Source organism: Sciurus carolinensis, chromosome 11 (assembly GCF_902686445.1).
Source record: "Sciurus carolinensis chromosome 11, mSciCar1.2, whole genome shotgun sequence".
In the NCBI taxonomy this organism is placed as follows: Eukaryota; Metazoa; Chordata; class Mammalia; order Rodentia; family Sciuridae; genus Sciurus; species Sciurus carolinensis.
The window spans coordinates 12175108-12196872 of record NC_062223.1 but is presented as its reverse complement, the minus strand read 5'-3'; the positions used below and the strand labels follow the sequence as shown (position 1 = coordinate 12196872).

General features: G+C 48.2%; 1 protein-coding gene across 1 annotated transcript; it reads right to left on the bottom strand.

Moving 5' to 3' along the window:
* Positions 1–8101: 8101 nt before the first annotated feature.
* Positions 8102–15349, bottom strand: Slc22a6 (solute carrier family 22 member 6). Its single transcript, XM_047518232.1, has 10 exons — positions 14681–15349; positions 14235–14338; positions 13868–14022; positions 12554–12722; positions 11985–12108; positions 11738–11853; positions 10464–10678; positions 10217–10325; positions 8608–8811; positions 8102–8360 (listed from the first exon to the last, which is right to left on the bottom strand). The coding sequence occupies exons 1-10, from the start codon at positions 15047–15049 to the stop codon at positions 8276–8278; spliced, it is 1650 nt and encodes a 549-aa protein (XP_047374188.1). The 5' UTR covers positions 15050–15349; the 3' UTR covers positions 8102–8275.
* Between the last annotated feature and the right edge of the window lie 6416 nt (positions 15350–21765).

Here is a 21765-nt window from a genome sequence, read left to right as displayed (position 1 = left end):
AGCAAGAGGTAGGCTGATAGTTCCTTTGGAGAGCAGAGAAGGGAAAGTGGGGAGTAGAATGGGAGGATTGGTTACATATAAGCCAGGGTGAGTGGATGAGGATTTCTCAGAACTTGGGTTAGGCATGTGCTGAAGGAGGCTCCCACAACCATGCAGGGAGAGTCTTGCATAGGCTGCCTGTGAGCCTCGAGGGAGGACTAGTTGTGCTTAGTTACCTTCAGCTTCCGGGTCCTGGTTCTTCCTAGTGGGGATGTGGCTCCACTTTTACCACTTTCAGACGCTGCATTAGTAAGTTTGGGGGCTGTGCCTGACCACAGCCCTTTCTCAGGGTGTCTCCTCTTCACACAGCCATGATTAACTGGCAGGGGGCCTGGTAATCCCACCATGCTCACCTTGGTGCATTTATTAGATGAAATGTGGTTGCCTGAGCCAAGTGGTGAGGCAGCCTAGCAATGGGTTGCTCGAAGCCAGTCAGCCGTCTCGAAGAATTTGAATTAAGAGACACAGAAACGTTCCAGCTGGTGCTGGGCCTTCCGTCTGTGAGATGAGGAAGCTGAGCGGGGACTGGTGGTCACCTTGCAGTATGAGTACACAGACGAAGTGGGTTGAGAAAGAAATGCAGTGAGCATGCAGAAATGGTGCTCCACTTCCTGGTTCTGGTTTCCAAGGGGCCTGAATGCACTGTTTCCTGTTCCTGATTCCCTGAAATCTTTGTGTCCTTGCAGTCATGCCCCCTTTTGGGACCAAAGACCACTGATGAGAACAGAAGTTAAGAACATGATCAGTGTGACAGCTACGAAGCACAGAATTCAGCCTGATGAACCACTTGGCAGGCCTGGGTGAACATAATTTGGTATGTTTGGGTTTGGGGAGAGGTGTTTTAATTTGCTAGAGATGAAAGGACCCCTCCCAACTCTGCTATCTTTCCCATCGGAGCTCCTTGATTGTTCTCTGTCTCTTAGCCCCAGCTACCGAGAGCTATTTCTGTCTCTAAGACTCTGAGCCCAATGTCTTCAGGAATGTCCCCTTTGTCCCTACCCCTTCTTCCTCCCTTCCTCTGTACCACCTATCCACCTTGTGGAATTGTCTGATTCCCCAGGTCCTTGACATTCTGAGATACTGAAGTTGAACATTAAACTGTGGCAGTGACTCTCTGGTGGGGCTGGGCGGGGGAGTGCAGCTTCCTGCAGGGGTTTTGACGTCCCCTCTGCCATCAAGCCCCCTAACTCTAGCAAGTCTCTTCCCTGCATTTAGGGCAAGCTCTTTGTAACGCCAGGGTCTTCCCATGTTCAGAAAACTCACCTCAGAGTCACACAGTCTGTGACTGTGTGTGGCAATTGTAAAATGGGGACATGGGGTTAGAAGGTAGCAGAGGACTGGATTTCCTCACCTGGGCTAACACCCAGGAAATGTCCACTGTAATCCACTTCATTAGCTCATCAAACATTCTCAAATATTTTACAAAAACAAACTTTTTGGGGGTTTACTAGGTACAGTCAAATGCATCTTTTTAGGGGGCACAGTTTGACAAATTTTGGCAATTTTTCACCTATATAAGCACTGCATAGAACATTTCCAGCACCCTTTCCCCAGATCTGCAGTTAATCCTCGTCTTCTGCCCTCAGCAATCGATTAGTCTTTTACAGAGTTTCAGGTGGACAATATCATACATTACATATTCTTTTGTGTCTGGCTTCTTTTGCTCAGCAAAATTGTTTTTGAGATTCGTGGGTATCATGGTGTGTCAGTAGTTCATTCATTTTTATTACCGAGTAGCATTCCATTGCATGTGTGACCGCAGTTGGTTTATCCATTCACCTGTCAGTAAAAATGGTTGTTTCTCACATTTTAAAAAATGCTTTTATTAGTGCATTATAGTTATAAATAATAGTTAGGTTTGTTCTGACATAAACCTACATGCGTGGGATTTATTTATTTCACTTAAAAAATTTTTTTTGTAGTTGTGGATGGACAGAATGCCTCTTTTTTTTGTTGTTAATTTTTTTAATGTGCTAAGGATCGAACCTGCATGCCTCATACATGCTAGGCAAGTGCTTTGCCAATGAGCTACAGCCCCAGCCCCTGCATGGGATTTAATTTGCTCTATTTCAGTCCTTAGTCACCCTCTTTCCCTCCTTTCCTCCCTTTTCCTAGCCCCCTCCTTCTACTCTATTGGTGTTTCTAGTTTTTGACTATTATAAATAAAGCTTCTCTGAACACTTGTGGACAGTGAGTGCACACATACTTTTATTTCTCTTAGGAAAATACCTAGAAGTGGAAATGCTGGGTCATATGTGGTCCCTTGGTATCCATAGGGGATTGATACCAGGTTTCTCCTTAGACACCCAAATCTGTGGATGCCCAGGTCCCTTATGTAAAATGGAACCGTATTTGCGTGACCTATGTACAATCTCCCATATACTTTTCTTTTTCTGATAACGATGCTATTTATTATTTATTCATTTATTTTAGTTTTCTCTCATATATTTTAAGTCATCTCATCTCTAGATAACTTAAAATGCCCAATACAAAGTAAATTGTATATTGTATTATTTAGGGAATAATGGCACAGAAAAAAGTCTACACTTGTTCAGCATAGACACAATTTTTTTCCCACAATTTTATTTGAATATTTGTGGTTTGTGGCTGGTTGAATCCCTATGGCAGAACCCATGGATGCAGAGGGTTGACTATACTTATGTTTATTAGAAACTGTCGGGCTGGGGAGACAGCTCAGCTGGTAGAGTGCTCGCCTCGCAAGCACAAGGCCCTGAATTCGATCCCCGGTACCGCAAAAAAAAAAAAAAAAAAAAGAAACTGTCAAATTGCTTTCCAAAGTGTTTCCAGATTTTACACTTCAATCAGTAATGTATGAGTGTTCCCCTTACTCCACCTTCTTGCCAACACCTTGATATGATCAGTCTTCTATTTTATTTTTTTCGTTGGGGAAGGAATTTATTGACAGTCCATTGGGTAGCTGGGGAAATTCTAGGGATGACTGGTGTTATGGTTTGGATGTGAGCTGTCCCCCAAAAGCTCACATGAGAGACAATGCAGGAAGGTTCAGAGGAGAAATGATTGGGTTGTAAGAGTCTTAACCCAATCAGTGAATTAATCCCTGATGGAACTAATTGAAGTGGTAGGGTGTGGCTGGAGGAGGTGGGAATTGCAGCGTAGCTATGAGGTATATATTTTGTATCTGGATAGTGGAGTCTCTCCTTCTCTCTGCTTCCCGATGATGCAAGCTGCTTCCCTCTGCCACAGTCTTCCGCCATGATGTTCTGCCTCACCTCGAGCCCCGAAGAATGGAGCCAGCCTTCTATAGATTAAGACCTCTGAAACCATAAGCCCTCTAATAAACCTTTCCTCCTTTGTAATTGTGCTGGTCAGATCATTTAGTCAAAGCAGTGAAAAAGCCAAATAAAACAACTGGCAAACCTGGCTTTGAATGGTGTGACCCACCAACTAGTCTGGTGAAGACACTTGTCCACAGCTGAACTGTGGACCCACTGCCATGGGGATTCTCTGCTGGGCCTCATCTGTGAATCACTGACTCCTAGGTGAAGTCCAGGGTGGTTATGTCTCTCTGGCCGAGTCTTGGTATGTGCCTGCATCTTGGTCACATGGAATTCTAGACCGGAAGTCCAAAGTCAAGGGTTATATCTGGTGAGAGTCTTTTTGCTGCTGGGGACTCTGCAGAGTCCCAAGGTGGCACAGGGCATCACACTGTGAGATAGAACTAGGTCTTTTAAGTTTTAGCCATTTGCACTGATATGAAGTGGTATCTCATTGTGGTTAATTTGCATTTTTCTGATGACTAATGACTGAGCATCTTTTCTTATGCTTATTGGATAGTCATGTATCTTCTGCAGTGAAGTGTGTGTTCAAAATTTTTGCCTAGTTTTAAATTGACTTCTTTTTATTGAGTGGTAGGGGTTCTTTTTATGTTCTACAGACTTGTGGACCTCCATGCTTGCATAGATTTCTCCTTTCTAGAAATTTTACATAGCTCTTTTTTGTTCTGTAAATTCTATTTGCCTTGGCCACTCTGAACTTCTCTTTTGTTCTCTTCAGCTCCATGAGATTGCCAGGCTCTGTTTGGCTCTCACTTTTGAACTGTGGGATCCAAAAAGAGCCAAGCTGCCCCCAGGAAGAAAGTCTGGGCAGTGGTAGGACTCACCTAGTTTGTTTCTCTTCTCTCAGAAATTAGTCCTGTACTGCCAGTTATCTGAAAGTTTTTTCCCACATTTCATTCAGTTTTCTAGTTGTTTGTAGTGGGGGAGTTATTTTGGACCCTGTTATTCCCTGACAATTGGATTTTTTTTTTTTTTTAAATTGGGAATTGAACCCAGGGATGCTCAATTACTGAACCACGTACCCAGCCCTTTTTATATTTTATTTAGAGACAGGGTCTCACTGAGTTGCTTTGAAACCTCCCTAAGTTGTTGAGGCTGGTTTTGAACTTGCCATTCTCCTGGCTCAGCCTCTGAAGCTGCTGGGATTACAGGTGTGTATCACCATGGCTGACTGATAACTGGAAATTTTTCTTTTCCATTCTTAAAGGTTTTAAAACAACACGCCTCCTTCTGTAACTGAAAGTAGACAATTAGAATAGATGTAGGTAGCTCTGAGATTGGTTAGATTAGTGCCTCAATGACATCATCAAACCCAGAGGAAACTCCATCTTTTCTTTCTTGTGTGTGTTTGTAGCACTGGGGATTGAACCTAGGAGTATTCTACCTCTGAGCTACATCCCAAGTCCTTTTAAATTAAAAAGAAAATTTGAAACAGGGTTTGAGTTGTCCAGGCTGACCTCTTTTTTTTTTTTTTTTTTCCAGTGCTGGGGTTTAGAACCCAAGGTCTTGTGCTTGGGAGGCAAACACTCTACCAACTGAGCCATATCCCCAGCCCTTGGGCTGGCCTTGAACTTGTGATCTTTCTGCCTCAGCTCCTGAGATGCTGGGATTATAGGTATGTACCACCATGCCTGGCCACCCAGTCCACTCCATTTTTTAATTAATAACACCAACTGTGTTTATTTGGTTGAAAATGATCAGAAATTATTTTAACTTGTGAACAGTTAACTGAGGTTTATGGTATCGATCCTGACTTGAACTTATTGTGGTTCCTCATGGCATTATTCCAGCCTCTTGCTTCTGTTGCCACATCTCCGACTGCCCACTCTGATCTGTCTCTCTCTTAAAAGTACTTAGAATCACGATTCCATCGGGCCAACCCAGATAGTCCAGGATAGTCTCCTCATCTCAAAATCCTTAATTTAATCATATCTGCAAAATTCCTTTTATCATGGAAGGTATCATATTCACAGGTTCCTGGGGTGAGGCTGTGGACATCTTGAAGGTCCATTGTTCAGCCTACCACATGATGTGAAAGCCTAGCTGGTGGGACATTTGCTCTCTAAGGGGTCCCACGAGAAGGGGGATAAAAGAACCCAAGGGTGGGCTTTGGAGTAGATTGAAGCCTGGGTTGTAGAGGTGGGACCTGGTGAGCACTCTACCAGATCTGGTGAGGATCTCCTCTTGAGGATCCTCTCAAGTGCTTTCTCCTGGTCAGGAAACTGAGAGTGGTCACAAAGTCCTTGCCACACTGGCTGAGAGTAGGACCTTGTGGTTCAGACTGGGGATAACATCTATGACCCTGGGGTTGGGGCAGGACAATGTCAGAACTCAGGTTCAGGGCCAAGGCTGGAGAATGGGATCTGAGCCTGTATTCAGATGTGTGTGTGTGTGTGTGTGTGTGTGTGTGTGTGTGTGTGTGTGTTTGTGTGTGTGACTTCTTGGGGAGGCAGGGTCAGAAGTCACCTCCTAGTGACATAGAAGTGGGAGGAAGGCCGGGTTCTACTGTGCTTTGTATATAGCTTGAGTGTATTCCCCAAGAATTCATGTGTTGAAGTTTAATTTCCATTGTGCAGTATTAGGAGGGTGAAAACTTAATTTGATGATGGTGTTTAGAGGTGGGACCTTTGGGAGGTAATTGTGACCAGATCAGCTATCATAAGGTCATTATGATTGAATACTGTCAGCTTTACAGGAAGAGAGAGGCTGAAGGAGACATATGTGCTCCTGTCTCTTGCCACGTGATGTCCCGTGTTGTCCCGTGTTGTCAGTAAGAGGGCCATCACCAACCAGATACAGGCCCTCAACCTTTGAACGAACCTTGAGCGAAAATAAACAGCTATGTTTTTAAAGTTAGCCTGCCTCAAGTTTTGCATTATAGCAATTAAAACCAGACTAATACAGGCTCTATTTACTCAGGGGCACAGGATGAGTATAGGTCAGGAGCTAGGGGAGTATATTCTGTAGACATGGTCTGAACTATCTAAGTCAGCATCCAGGATTGTACCAGTGAGGAAGCAGCTAGGCAGGCCAGGGGCTAGCTCCGGGCAGCCTCATTGAGGCCAGTGCAGTACCAGGTGATCTGAGCACAGAGATGAGAGACCCACAGGAGGAATCAGAGCATGTCAGAGTTGTTGACAGGATTTTGAGGGGTAGGGAAACCGACTGGTCTCAAGAATCCCAGATCTGTAGAAGCATGGCTAGATCCAGGAGTCTCGTCATGTGTCTACCTCCCAGTCTCAGTCCCAGCTCCCTGCTCCAGGCTGGTGAAGACTCCTGGTGCCCCATGGGGCTCAGAGCTGTCTGAGAAATCTCAGCAAGCATGGGATCAATGGTCCTCAGTCATCTAGCGGGACCATGATGGCCTGGGAGTGGCAGCACCATGGGCCATGCCAAGTCTCCAGAGGCTCCAGGAGGAGTGGGTGAGGAGGACTTCAGGTCTACCAGATTTGTCCTGAGAGTCCTGCTGTGAGCTCTCGCACAGCCTTGGGATTTTCCAGGCCTCCTGTCGGCTTCAGATGGCTCAGACTCCACTTGAACCCCAGGGTCTCAATCAGTGAGTATGACCTGAGGCATGTGGACATTCCCTGGGGGATGAGGGTCTGGATTGGCTTCTGGGAAAGGGGTCACAGGCAGTGTGCCACCAGAGAGCATGGCTGAACAAGCACATTTATGGCAGGGCATTGTAGGTCCCCTCACTACTGCCACCGAAAGGGCTGCCTTTCCCCACGCCACCCCAGGCTCTCCTGAAGCAGGGTCCCTTGCTGACACAGATGTGGCACATCCTGGTATTTTCCTGACTGTAGACTCTAAATTGCTTTCCATTGCTCCCTTCGCAAGGTTCCTCCCATGATCCCCTCCACTCTTCCCCTTCTCCTTCTCTTTTTCTTTTCATCTGAGGGGGAAGGAGGAGAAACTAGGCCTTGTGGGTGGAGAAAGCTAGAGCCTCAGTGCCTCATGGCTCCAGGCAGTAGAGGGATTAAGCAGACATATTCTGGTGCATTCGTCTGGATTCTAATCCTGACTCCACGATTAGTTACTTGGTCTCTCTGTGCCTTGATTTCCTTATCTGTAAAGTGGGGAATATAAAGGTATCTACCTCCTGGGAGGAGGAAATGAGGTAGTATATGCAAATTGATTAGGACAGTGACTGGCACATAATTAACAGTCCTACTGGTTCTTCCTGCTGGAAATCTAGACTCTTCCTCCCTCCTTTTTCCCCTCCATCAGCCCTGGGCCCACAGGAGGCAGAACAATAAAGAGAGACCACCAAGTGCAGGGGGAAAGATCAGGTTAGCTAGGGTGCTAAACTTCTAACCTCGGCACTGGGAGGGCTGGCTGGTGTTGAGTCTGGACACGCTGCAGTAATCTAGAGAATTTCTGGAAGGTCTGTCCCTTTTCTCCTCCTTTGCAGCTAGAAGTTCCCACCTGAGCTCACAGAGAGGGGAGGAGCTTGAGACAAACCCTCTGATTGGCTGCTTTCATTTCAACTTCTTGTCAAATTCTGGGAGGGGGTGGGGCAGAAGATAGTCTCTAAACCTCACAGGTTAGAGCAGGAGGGAGGGAGAAGAGAGTGAGCGGGGGCCGAGGTAGGAAGAGAGAGTCTTGTCTAATCATCCGAGCTCGTCCGTGAAGTCCTGGGGGTAGAAGAGGTGGCGGTGGAGGGGCGCCGTGAGACCCCGGGGGCTAGAAGCTGGCGGTCGTGGATTGGCGATTCCATTCGAGATGCTGCGCACAGTCAGACCGTTTAATGATGTAGTCTTAGTGTGGTGTACTTGGGGAGGGGGACCCCTGGGAGGTGCTTCTCTGAACCACAGTCCCCACACTCAGGCTGTCACCCCTCCCCCTCCTTGTGTGGGGAGCTGGAGGGACCATGGGACCCTCACTCCATTTAGGGCTGTGTGAGGCCCTTTTGGTCCTCAGAGTCCGTTCTGTGCTGAGGCCTGGAGTGGCACCATCTGCTTCTGCTGCTCTTGCTGCTGTTGTCGCCGCTTCCTTCTTCTCCTGGGGGCAGGAAAAGGGATCTCTGTGTATTCAGCCTCCAGGCCTGCACTGGCAAGTCAGGGTGGGCTCTCCACTGGGCTTGCCTGCCCACCTTCTCTCTGCCCCATGTGTCTACCGCCCCCTGGAGCTGGGAGCCCCAGGGATTCCAGGAGAATCTTTGGAGACAAAGGGACAAAGAGCCCTATGCCACCCCAGTGTGGGCGTGTGACCTGGGTAAGTCCCTGCTCCTCTGTGAGAGAGGACCCACCTGCCCTCCAGGTCCTGCACGGTATCTGGCAGTGGCTGGCCCAGGGTCTCTGGCAGGAGTGCAGTGGCAGCACTGGCAACCACGGGGACAGCGCCATAGATGAAGAGAGGAATGGTGGGGGAGAGCTCCGCCGTCATGCTCACCAGGGGGCTCACGATGCTGCCCACTCGGGCCATTGTGCTGCCCATTCCCAAGCCTGTCTGCCTGTGGGATCCAGGTAGGGCATTTGTTAGCGTAAGTGCTGAAGTGCTGGCCACATCTGGAGCAGGGCAGCTCAGGCCCAGCCCAGGGCCAGCCCTGGGTGTCTCCTCTGTTCCTCAACAGATTAGCAAATGAATTTGACGGTTCTTTTGGTGATTTTTTTTTTTTTTTTTAAAGGGAAGTTGGGAGACCTCTGGCCAGAGAATCAGGAGACTTGTGATTGAATTTTACCTCCACCCTTAACTTTCTGTGTGACCTTGGGCAGGTCCCTATTCTCTCTGGGCCTCAGTTTTCTTATTTGTCAAATGAGACAGTTGCATTAGACTAGCGATTTTCAGATGCCTTGAAGAAGTTTTGAGTTACAGTGGACTCAGTCCCATCCAGACCTTTTGGAGTAGGATCCCCAGGGAAGGGACCTGGACTCTGCATGTTTAAGAATGAGCTAAGAAAATTCTCTCTGAGAAAAGAGCTTAAAAACATTGACTCAGAAGGCAGACTGCTTGGGGCTGAAATTTAAATGAAAGCTCCATTTCTTACTTGCTGTGTGATCTTGGAGCAATAACTTCTCTGTGTCTGTTTTCACTTTTTTTTTTTTTTTTTGTGGTGCTGGAGATTGAACCCAGGGCCTTGTGCATCGGAGGCAAGCACTCTACCATCTGAGCTATATCCCCAGCCCTGTTTTCATCTTGTAAAATGGAAATAATGATCATACCAGCCTCAGTGACTTGCTATGAGGATTGAGTTAATATTTGTAAAAAGTTTAAGACAGTGCCTGGTACAGAGTAGAGCTTTGTGCTATGTTCTTTCCACTGAAGTCCCATCAGGGCACAGATGGTATCTATGATCCCTCCAGTTTCTCATCTCAAGTGGCCAAGGGAAGCCAGAAATTTCTCTGACATCTGGTGATGTCTATTCTGGAAATAGGTAGGTATTTCTTGTTTCTTGAGGAAACAATACCCTTCTTGCCTAATCTTGGCACTCGAAAAAGCAGTGCTTGTTTATGTGTGCTGCTGGCATGTCATCAGGTGTAACTACTGGGGCAGGAAATGACCTTCAAGTTTGTGTCATTTTTGGTTTCAGTTGGGCCACTTTGTTTTTAGGTGGGATTTAGATTTAATGGCAGCTTCTAACTCGTGTTTTGAAGATTCTTCAATTCATTCAGTCTTTCTTCCTTCATGAGTCTCCAGGGCTCCCTATCCTGCCCATGTGGCTGACTCTTTTGAGATCTTCTTCTGGTGTCAGGTCAGGGCTGGGAAGCCACACTAAGTGTGAGTGAGACTGCAGAGGTGTTTTGAGTGACTACTCTGTGCCTTGACCTGAGAGTGCTGGAGGGGGATTGGACTGATTGTGAACTGTGTGCAGGAGAATGTCCTTCCCCAAGCCCTCCCTGCATGAGGCTCCCACTCACCGGATCACTGTGGGGTACAGCTCCCCAGTGTACAGGAAGATGCAGTTGAAGGAAGCAGCCAGGCAGCCTTTCCCAAGCACAGCAAGGGAGGTACGGACAATTGTCTGGTCTGGAGAGAAAGGAGGGGGAACAGCGGAAGCTTGGAAGTGGGGGATTGGAGGAATTGGCCTCTCCTTCTTCTGAGAAGTTGGGTTATGTCTGGGGATGGGGCTGAAGATGAAGGGCCAAGGTGCTTATGGGTGCTCACCCTGGGGCATCACCCCATTCACCAGGATGCAGATGCCTGCCAGTAATAGTGAGGCCATCTGTGCAGGCCGGCGACCCAGGGAATTGATGACAAGAAAGCACACAAATTTAGCCGGCAAGTCCACGGCTCCAAAGATCACCTGGATGAGGTAGATGCTGACCCCAAAGCCCTGCAGGTCCATGACCAGCCCATAGTAGGCAAAGCTGGTGGCAAACCTAGGGGAAAGAGAGGAGGGGAGTGAAGTTTTTAGGGAGGCTCAAGGGAGGGTGCTCTTTTAAATAATGCGGTGGGCTGCATTTGGGACCCTGCCTAAGGCCTGGAATTACATCTTCGCTAATATTTCTTCAGATACTTAGCTGCATATTTAAGCTGCAGTTTCAGTGTTGGGGCAGTCCTCCAATACTCCAAATTTTCTTATCTTCTGATAAGGCGGTTCTTCAGTGTATTGGGGGATTTTCATTTAGTTGTTATGTAGGATTTATGTAGTTTTAGTCTTTATCTTGTCTAGTGGTGCTGGGTCAAGGGAGGACAGGTGGATGTCCAAGCCACCTCTTTAGGCCCAAGGTGTGGGGAGAAGCCAGGACAGCCTGGAACCTGTCCATGGTCCTGGGATGGATGTTGTAAAGATGTTAGGAGCCCACAAAATGAAGCTCAGGTTTTTGGATAGAACCCACAACAGAGAGTAAATCCCAGAGTGGAAGCCAGTAATTCCTTGTTCCTTCTGACGAGGCTCTTCTAACTGTGATGGGATTGCCATGGTGATGGGAAAGAGGGTACCACATATGAAGCAGTGGGGACTAGTGCAAAGGGAAAGGAAGATTTTTGGTTTATATCATCTTTGACCGAAATGTCCTTGTGGAGATGGGTGTTGGTTCTCTTACTGCCTCTGTCTGTACTTCTGGAAGCTACTACCAGGCCTGTAAAGTCTCTGAGTGTTTTGCAAGCTACACCAGCCTCTAACTGCATGCTGTGATTCTGTTGACTCTGGAGATCAGTGGTCCTGGTGAGATGCTTTTGTCTTTGAAGAGAGTTGGAGAGAGAAGAAGCTGGGGAGACTGGTATCCAGGTTGGGGGCTGCGACTGAGTTGAAGTGGGGCCTGTCTGGGTGTTCAGGACTCCCTGGTGTGGGAAAACCGCCCCACAGAGCAGGTCCACTGACTTTCCCTCCCTCTCATCTGTCTCTCCCATTCATAGCATCCCCTCCCTCCCCAGCCTGCTTTTTGTCTCTTGGCCAGTCTGTCTGTCCGTCTGTCAGTGTGTCTGTCTGGGCCTACCACAACATGGAGAGGCAGAGGAAGAGGCGGCGAAGGGTAGGGCAGCGCAGCAACTCCATGGCCGAAGCCTGGCTCTTGCCCATGGTCAGCTCCTTCTGCAGACTGGCTCGGAGCACCTGAGGGATGGGAAGGGCCCAGGGCCTGAGCTCCTCCCAGGGATCCTCTCTCAGAGAATCCCTCTGGGTCCTGGGTCTTGAGTCCTGGGTTTGGGATTCGGGGTGTTGTGGGAGGTTCCAGGGGGTCTCACCTCCATACTCAGCTTGGCTCCTTCTTCTTGCTTCCCATTAATCTGGGCCACTCTCTGCAGGGCCTTCAAGGTAAGGTCCAGTCTCCCAGAGGAGGAGTACCAGCGGGCAGACTCAATGAAGAACCTGGGTGTGGGGATGGGGTTGGGTGTTGGTGTGGCTTTGGTTCCGGTCAGCTGGGCTGGGCTTTCCAGAGGCCTTCATTGGGATTTTATTTGAGGTTGGGAGCCCAAAAAGTCTTGCCAAACCCCTCTCTATGATCGCAGGGCAGTGCCCTGCTTTGTGATGACCCATTTCCCAACCCAGAAGCCTAGCTCTTGGGTGCTAGGCAGTGGGTGCAGGGCAGGCAGGCTGGAGGACGGGGGAAGCCAGAGAACTGGATAACCTGGCAAAACCTTCTCCCGACAGCCTTGGTTTCAGCATCTGTCACATGATGTGATGGATTGGGTTTGGCCTTCTGGTTTTGACTGACTCTGTGGGGTAGGGTGTGGGCCCAGCTCTGGGAGATGTTCTGTCTCTTGCAACCCTCTGGGCTCCTGTGGCACAGCCTCCCACCCCAGGCCCCACGAACCAGGAGTAGATGAAGAAGACAAAAAAAGGTGCAGAGACCAGCAGCTGCAGGTGGCGCCAGTGGGGCACAGCATAGGCCAGGCCGGCCAGGAGGAACTGGCCCAGGCTGTAGACATAGCCAATCACGGTGCCCACACAGGCGCGCGTGTGGATGGGCATCCACTCCACATCTGCAAAGAGGGTGAGAACAGGGTGGTGCAACTAATCAGGCTGCTGGGTGGGAAAAGGCCACCCCTCCTCCCAACCTTGGTCTTTCCCAAGGCTCCGTGGACGATGCAGCAAATGAGTTTGGGTGCTGGGGTGAGTGGCGTGGGGGACTTTGGGTAGAGGTAAGGATGGGGAGGTGGGCTCCCCAAGAACTGCCCTCCTCCGCTCCTGCCACCTTCCTCTTCCCCACCGACCAGCCTAGAGCCCTCTTTCCCTTCCGAGCATCTCTGCCCACTCAGTTTATCCTCAACAGCAACTCCTCTCCTTTTCCTCAGCCGTGGGCTGGATTTCCTTTGAGTGGCCAGAGCAGTGGGTTTTCTCCATCTTGGAGCTCAGTTGAGGTGGGAGCGGGGCCACCTCTCTGCTGTGGCCCACAGAGACTCCTGGTGGGCTCCTGACTTGACCGTGGGTCCTACCCTTGGGTACTTAGATTGGACTTTGGAGCCAGATCCTTAGGTGTTGTGTCCTAGCTCTAGCCCAGTCTGCTAATTTTTTTAGTCCAGAGAATTCTACATTTTTGGATTTCTTTCTGGGCTTGAGGGATGACTGTGGCAAGTCCCTTCCCTTCTCCCCAGCCTCAGGTTCCTCCTTGGAGAAGCAATGTGTGCTTCTGATCTATCAGAGGAAGCACACTGATGACCCATGACAGACCATTCTCAGTGCACATATGTGTTTGGTCTGTATGATGTTGGTTTGTTTGTTCTATGTTTAGAGCAACTAGATCTACTGCAACATTAAAGATCGGGAATATTTCACATTATCGAAAAGGAGGGGTAGGATCTGATGCCCCTAGGACCTCTTGGCTGGAGCAGTGCGTCTGTGGTGTCTCTGGAGGGGATGTACCTTTCCTTTGGATACAGTCCTCACCGTTCCCTATTGCCTCCTGTACCTGGCCTGCCTCAGTCACTTACATGACCTGCTGGCTCTAACAGTGGAGTCAACAATCTCATTTCTAAATGAGGGGTGGGGATGGCCCATCCCGGAAAGGAGGCTGTCATACTGGCTGTAGGGGCAGACCCAAGGGAGGGACTGGAGTGCAGGCAGGGCTCAGGAGGCCGGGGCTGGAAGGGGTCTGGACAGAGGGGAATGGACGGGGGAGAATCCTCACTCAGCGTCATGCAGTTGAGAGAGATGCTAGCCAGAGACATGCCCGAGAGGAGCCGGAAGGCACAGTAGACAGGAAAGTTGGGCGCATAGGCGGCACAGGTCCCCGACACGGCTGTTTGTAGGTAGTTCAAGATCAGCACCTTCCGCCTGCCCAGCCTGTCATGGGAGGGAAGAGCTGTAGCGGAGGCCTGGAGAGGAGAGCCTGGGCCAGGGTCTTTGGAGAGCCCCATGATGTGCGATGAATCTAGTGCTCCATAGGTCCTAAAACCAGACCCAGCTGGGGATGCAGGCCTCCCGCCCAGGGACCCTGAGTCCAACCAAGGGGCTGTTGATCCCAGCCCAGTGTTTCGGCCTTACCCAGGACTGACCTGTCTGCCAGGTAGCCGAACACCATGGCTCCCAGCAGCACCCCCACCATGAACAAGGACTGGGCCAGCTGGCGTAGGGCCCTGTGGGAGCACACGAGGTTCCACTGTGGAGAGAGGGTGGCGAGATCAGGCAGGGACCAGCCGGGAGCCCTACCCTCCTCCAGGCTAGCGCTCTGGGCCCCACGTCACCCTCCTCCCCCGACACTTCCCTGTCCTGTTTGCCCCTCTGGTTCTGGGAGCTGAGAGCAATTTTTTAAAACTTAGAAGTTCTCACATCTATTTTTTATTTTATTTTTTACAAATAAAAATCCCTTTCTTGAATCCCTTTCTCCATCTTTCAATTTTGGCCCCTGGAGAAGTTGAGTGTGTCTGTCTGTCTGTCTGTCTGTCTCAGAGGGGAAGGTAGAGTCTAGATGGCACACGGACCGGGGAGCCCAGGTACTCACCTCACTTACGATGGTTGAAGGGAAGGTGCTGTTGTCATAGATCCAGCCGTCGGTGCAGGGCTCCGTGACCTCCGTGCTGTTGGCTTCTGTGCCACTGGGAAAGGGCAGTCCTCGCTGTGGGGAGGTGAAGCGGAGGCAGGACTCAGGCCGCCCCTGCCTGTCCCGGGGTAGCCAGGCCTCCAGTCCCTCATCTTCACTGAGGTTGGCGTGGGCAGGCGGGCGGCAGTGGTGGGTGGGGATGGCGGCGGTGAAGTTCTGCAGAGTGTTGTGGGAGGCCATCAGGAACAGGGGGAGGACCACCAGCGTGACCTGGATCAGCTGGAAGCGGCCGACGCCCCCCACCTGCTTCAGGAGGTCATTGAAGGCCATGGGGCCAAGCCAGGCCAACTGACTGGAGGCTGAGGACTTCCAGAACCAAGACTCGGTCTGTCTGTCTGCCGCCTGCCTGTGGTTCTCTGCCTGAGAAGCGGGGCTGCCACTGCTTCCACTGCGGAGCAGCTCCTGGAGCTGAAACTGAGCTGGCTCTGTGGGGGCACTGCGGCCTGGGGGCTGCCCCTCCTTCTCTTGCCCTCTCCCTGTTCTGTCCCCTCCTTTCTCTGGCAGCTTCTTCTCACTTTCAGGGGTCCGGATGGCTCGGCTCTCAGGGTCTGCTGGAGCCTTGACCCTTACACCGGCAGCTTTTAATCCTTGGCCTGGACAGAATGAGTTAAAGTGTGACTTGGTATCAGAAGGATTAACCCTCTGAGTATTCCTTGTGTCAGTGGAATTTCTCCAAGTGGGTATAAAGGGCAGGAGAGGGTGGATGGAAGTGGGAGTGGAGAGAGGAGATGGGAGTGTCCATCTGGGCGTCTGGGAGCAAAAGGGGAAAAAGTGGGACGCTGTTGTCCTCTTTATAGGGAGAAGACTGAGCTCTGGGAAACGCAGTGGTCTCTTGAAGGGTTTTTTATCTTTTTTAGTCGACAGAATCCAAACAGTCTCTCTGGGAAGGGTTGCCAGAGAACATTCAGGAGGCTCAGTTGCGTGAACTTCAGATCAATGAATAATTCTAAAAAGCCTGAGTATATTCCTAATATCATAGAACATACTTATGCTAAACAATTATTCATTGATTTAAAAAATTCAAATTCAATGGGGCATCTTGTATTCTTATTTGCTAAATTGGGCAACCTCAGTCTGCTCTTCTAGGGACAGCTTCTTCTTCTTCTCTGGACAGCTCACATCTTATAGGATCATACTTTGCTCAATTGGAAGAAACCACAGATGTTAAAGGCTGCTCTTGATGGAGTGGGACCCAAGACCAGCATCACACATCATGTGGGTGTGCTTTTCCAGAGTCCCAGCTTACACCTTCCTGACAGGTTTTTCCTTTTGTCAGGTCTTCTCTCTGTGGGATTTTTTTTAAAAAAAATGAGCATGAATTTATTTTATTTTTAGCCACCTTTCTAAGACATCACTTGAATTCTGCCAACAGTTTTTGGTTCCCAGGTTCTGGTCACTCATGATCAGGGTAGTGCTGAACTCTGATTGGTTGGTTTTCCATGGGATCTGATTGGTTAGATCGTGGATCAGGGATGCTGAGAGAGCAGGTTGCTGCATTCTGTTTTTGATTTGCACAGTGCATATTATGTAAAACATGGACTCTGGAGTTAGTCTGCTTGGATCCAAGTCCTCACTTCACATTCGCTGGCTGTGTGACAAAGTGCAAGTTGTTAAACTCCTCTGAACTTCATTGTCTGCCTCATTGTTAAATGAGCTAATACAAGTAAAAAGAGCCTAAAAAACTTCTAGCCAGGTGTATGGTGGTGCACGTCTGTAGCCCCAGCTGCTTGGGAGACTGAGGTGGGAGGCTCACTTGAACCCAGGAGCTTGAGACTGGCTTGGGCAACAAGAAACAAAGAGAAAACAAAACAAATGAACAAAAAAGAAGTTTCTGCCCCATAGCTCAGTGATTTTGAATGCTTTCTATTTGTTTCTGAAAGAAAGGTGAGATTATCACATTGATTTTAGAAAGAAAGTATGTCTAAGCATATCTGACCTTATGAACAGCAATTCTCCACCAGGGGCCATTTTGCCTCCATTTTGGCAATGTCTGGAGATGTTTTTGGTTGCTACCACTGGGTGCTACTGGCTTGTGGTGGGTAGAAGCCAGGGATGCCGTGAAGCACCCAACAACGCCCAGGAGAGCCCCACAACCAAGAATCATCCTGACCTAAAGTGTCAATGGTGCTGGGGTTGAGAAACCCTATCCTCAATGATGTTTCTGAGCTTTTCTGTACAGTGACCAATCTCATACCTGTTTGGTCAAGGAAATTCCAAATGACTCTTATCAAACTATTTCTAAGAAAGTCGACACTCATTTGAGTAGGGAAGATGTCCTACAAGGTGAGTAATAGAAATTCTCTTCCTTCTGTTCTGCAGAGTGGCCTCCATAGTACTGTAGCTCTGTCCCTTCCCAGATGGACCCCACACTTTCTCCACTGGGGTGGCCATATCATGACCCCGATCTCTCTGGGTCCAGTCTAATGGTCTTCTCTGCTGTGTGTTAATTTCGTTCTTGGGCATTGGCTACCATTCTAGACTTTTCTTTGCCCTGTATGGTGTGTTTCTATTTTGGGTCTCTGACTTTTCCTCTCCTTTGACTGACCCTCCATCACACTACATCAGCTATGGTGGCATATGTTTGGCCTAACACAAGGGATGATTAGGGTTCCCTAGTTTAACAGGAGAGAGCCCAGGCCCTCTACAAATCAACCAGTGCAAAGTGCCATAAGGGGGAGGGTATGTCTCAATTCTTCTGGGCAGAAATCTCCAAGTCTTGCTGCTGATAGCAAGCAGTTTAAAGTCAAGATGCTGTGTTTACGCAAATTGTACGTTGGTGGAGTTCTGTTGTCCATTGAGACCCTGGGACACACGAGGTCTCAGATTAGTTCACATCTTTTCTAACTTCGGAGCTGAGTTCTTAACTGCTGCTCCAGAGGTGTAGACGGCCCCACTGAAAGAATTTTTGCATTATCTGTTCCTGTATGTACAGAGGAGAATAAGGGAGAACTGAAGGGGGATGTGGTTCAGCCAGCGCCCCCTCCCACGCACTGTTGTTTTTGGACTGGGCCCAATGGGTGTCCAGATGCCTGACAACATTCTCCAGGCCAAGGTATATAAGAGCCTGTGGCCTGGGGCTTCAAGGACAGCTGGACAAACAGCTTGGGGGCTGCAGGGCCAATCTCCTGCCAGGACTTGGTGCCCCTGTGGGGGAGTGGGAAGAGTGCTGGGAGCAGCAGGGGTGATGGGCCCTTGAAAGCACCCTCCTTCTCCAAACCTGTGCCTAACCCTGTCTCGGAGAAGAACTCCCTCCTTAGCACCTGAGCAGCTCCAAGCCTGGGTGAGTCCAGAAAGGCTCCACTGGAGGCTCCAGGGACTGAATTGTGGTTAGGATCACTGTGATCAGCGCTCAGGATCATTAGGTAGCAGAGGGATTCCCCAGCAGCCTCCCAGTTCAAGGAGAGTTTCTGGATGCAAATGCTCCCATGTCAAAGGATTTGCAGAGCTGAGAATTATCCCGTGGAGACCTTCTTTTTTTAATTATTATTTTTTATTTGTTCTATTTGTTACATATGACAGTAGAATGCATTTTGACACATTGTACACAAATGGAGCACAACTTCTCATTCCTCTGGCTGTACAGGGTGCTGAGTCACACCAGTAGTGTAATCATACATGTATATAGGGTAATATTGTCTGGCTCATTCTACTGTCCTTCCCATTGCTACTGCCCCACCCCTCCCCCACTCCCCTCTGCACAATCCAAAATTCCTCCATTCTCCCCCCTCTAGGGGTCAGCATCCACTTATCAGAGAAAATATTTGACTTTTGTTTTTATTAGGATTGGCTTATTTCACTTAGCATGATATTCTCTATTTCCATCCATTCCATCCATTTCCATTTCCTGCAAATGCCATAATTTCATTCTTTTTTAAGACTGAGTAATGTTCTATTGTGTATGTGTACCACATTTTTTTATCCATTCATCTGTTGAAGGACATGTAGGTTGGTTTCATAGTTTAGCTATTGTGACTTGAGCTGTTAAACACTGATGTGGCTGTGTCACTGTAGTATGCTGATTTTAAGTCCTTTGCGTATAAACCGAGGAGTGGGATATCTAGGTCAAATGGTGGTTGCAGTCCTAGTTTTCTGAGGAATCTCCGTACTGCTTTCCATAGTGATTGCACCAATTTTCAGTCCCACCAGCAATGTATGAGTGCACCTTTTTCCCTTGGGGACCTTCTGGGTCACTAAAAACTTAGAACTGGATTCCCCTGTGCTAACTGGAATGTGGAGTTAGATTCTGGCTGTGTTCAGTGGGAAAGCATCAAACCTGGGAATTTTCTGTTAGTCCAGAGCCACACACCATCAGAGCGGAAAGGTGTTACTCAGTTGAAACATCTCACTGTGTGGATAAGGAGACCAGGGCCCAGAACAGGCAAGAGGTTTGTCTGTGATCACACAGCAAGCAAGTCTAGAACCCAGCTCTCTCCACTCTGTTGTTCTTCCCACTGTGCTAGCTGCTATCACATATCTCAGATTTTCTGAGATAAGTATTGACTTTGTACAACTTTATTCTGTTAAATATGGGATTTAAAGTGGGGACTACATGTGATTTTGATTACCTTGTAAAACTTTTCAAATAAATACTTTGTAGATCAAATAAAACAGTCTTGCTCAAACCCACCCAAGCAGGGGTTTGAAATGACCCTGAGAGTTCAGCAGACTCCACATGCCTGCTGGCTCCACAGCAACCTTCTGAGCAAGGAATTCCGACCAAACTGAGCTTTGTGCCTGTGCCTAGGCTATTCTGGCTGGCAGAGAGTGCAGACATTATAAGTGCATCTACAGACTTCCACTTGAAGGCTAACATGAGACTTGTGACCAGTGGGGACAACTGCAATCACAATTCTGCATATGATAACTAGGGCACTAAACCCAGGCTCTGGGGAGCCAGAGAAGACTTTTTGGAGCAAGCAATCCAAACTCAGGTTTTGAGGATGGGTTGGGTGAGCCCAGTGTAGTGGGGGTTGGTTGGGGAGAAGACCACTGCTGGTGGACTCGGGAATTTTGTTACAACAACCGAAAACAGACTAATACACTCTATTTCAGATCCCTGACCAAAGAATTGAAGGAGGCTGAGTTTCAGGGTGCAAGGCAGAGGGTGTTAAGAACAGAAGTTGTTGAGGAGGGTTGGGGTCTGATCCTGATGGGCCTTCTAAGAGAGTTTAAACTTCATCCCAATGGGAAGTCACCAAAAGGTTGAAGCAGGGATGCAATATAATCTTTTCTATACTTATGAAGCTCTCTTTCAAGTCTCTAAATACAGATTTGAGAATAGTCATTAGCTCTGTGGTTTACAATCAAAGCTCTAGAGTATGTTGAAATTGTCCATTATGGTAGCCAAGAGCCACCACTGGGTCCTTGAACTGGGCTGGTCTGAATCAAACTATGGTGTTGGTGTAAGAGAGATACCAGATTTTGAAGGCTTAGGATGAACTGAAAACTACAAAATATTTCATTAATAACTTTTATATCAATTAATGTTGAAATGGTAGTATTTAGATTTGTTAGGCTAAATATGTATTTTCATATATAGTAGATTATTAAAATTATTTGCACCTTTTTCTTTTTACTTTTTAAAAATGGCAACTAGGAAATTTAAGTTAGAATTTACACAGATGGCTTCCATTATATTTCCATTGGAATGTCAGAGGCAGAAGTCCTGGGGAAAGATTTCTGAGGAACATCAGTGCTTCAGAAATGATAGAGGAAGGATTGCTGCTTTTGGAATGTTTAATAATAAGGAACAAAACCCCCTCAGCTTAAATAAGAAGGGAAATTCATTTGGAGAATTCAGGGTTACTTAACAGCACTCAGTGGCAGAAAGTACATCCTGGGCTGATAAGGAACAGAGACTTGGAATTCATTAAAAACCATTGTAAGTAGTCTCGTCAGCTTTTTCCTCTTTTTCTTTTTTTCTTTTCTTTTCTTTTTTTTAATATCTGGAGCCTCTTATTCTCTTTTCCTCTGTGCATCTATGTTATTCTCTCTTTGCTACTGTCTTTCTCTGCTCTGGGCCAGCCCAGACTCATGCTAACCTGCCTTCCCAGAGCAAGCACCAAGAGATGGACTGGAACTTTCTGCTATGGTTTGGATGTGATTTATTCCCCAAAGGCTCATGTGTTGGAAGATGGGTCCTTTGGAGGTGGTAAAGCCTTTAGGAGGTGGAACTGGGGTTATTGTCTTCAGAAGGAATTAGTGTAGTTCTTGTAGGACCCCAGTTAGTTCCCACTGAAGCTGGTTTTTATAAAAAAGAGCAATTTTTGCCCCTGAATCTCTCTGGCTCCCCCTCTTACCAAGAGATCTCATCTACATGAACTCCCACTATCGTGTTGTCATCTGCCTTGGGGTCCTTACCAGAAGCTAATGGATGGGGCCACCTGATCTTAGACTTCCAGCTTTCAAAGCCATTGAGATAAATAGGGCTCTTTTCTTTATGAGGTATCCAGCCTTGGGAATTTTGTTACAGCCACAGAAAACAGACTAATACATTCTATCTCAGAACACAGAGCAAGAGGGAGCATGTGATCATTGAGATTTGGATCTAGAGTGCTTTCTGGTCTTGTTAGTGATGACAAGAAGTGGAGGGTTATGAAACTGTTGGATTAGCAGACCCTTGGAGAAGGAGTGGGATCAGGACAGACAAAGTGACAAAGTGACTCTCATCTACTGGAAACTCCAAAGAGAATAAGAAGGAGCATCCAGTTCATGGGAGGGAGCTCCAAACATGTAGCATCTCAGAAACCAAGGCAGTGGGGCCAGCTGTGTGTGGTGGTGCACATCTGTAATCCCAGTGACCCGGGAAGCTGAGGCAGGAGGATCACAAGTTCAAAGACAGTCTCATCAAAAGCGAGGTGCTAAGCAACTCAGTGAGACCCTGTCTCCAAATAAAATACAATATAGGGTTGGGGATGTGGCTCAGTGGTTGAGTGGTTCAATCCCTGGTACCCACCCCCGAAAAGGAGGTGGGACTGAATCTACTG

Excerpts from the sequence above, each read along its gene's own strand:
- Slc22a6 (XM_047518232.1), bottom strand. The coding sequence starts at position 15,049 with ATGGCCTTCAATGACCTCCTGAAGCAGGTGGGGGGCGTCGGCCGCTTC. Across the intron at positions 12,723-13,867 it reads TCTCAACTGCATGACGCTGA|ATGTGGAGTGGATGCCCATC; the intron begins GTGAGGATTCTC and ends CCCTCTTTGCAG. Across the intron at positions 10,326-10,463 it reads GAATGGGGTGATGCCCCAGG|ACCAGACAATTGTCCGTACC; the intron begins GTGAGCACCCAT and ends CTTTCTCTCCAG.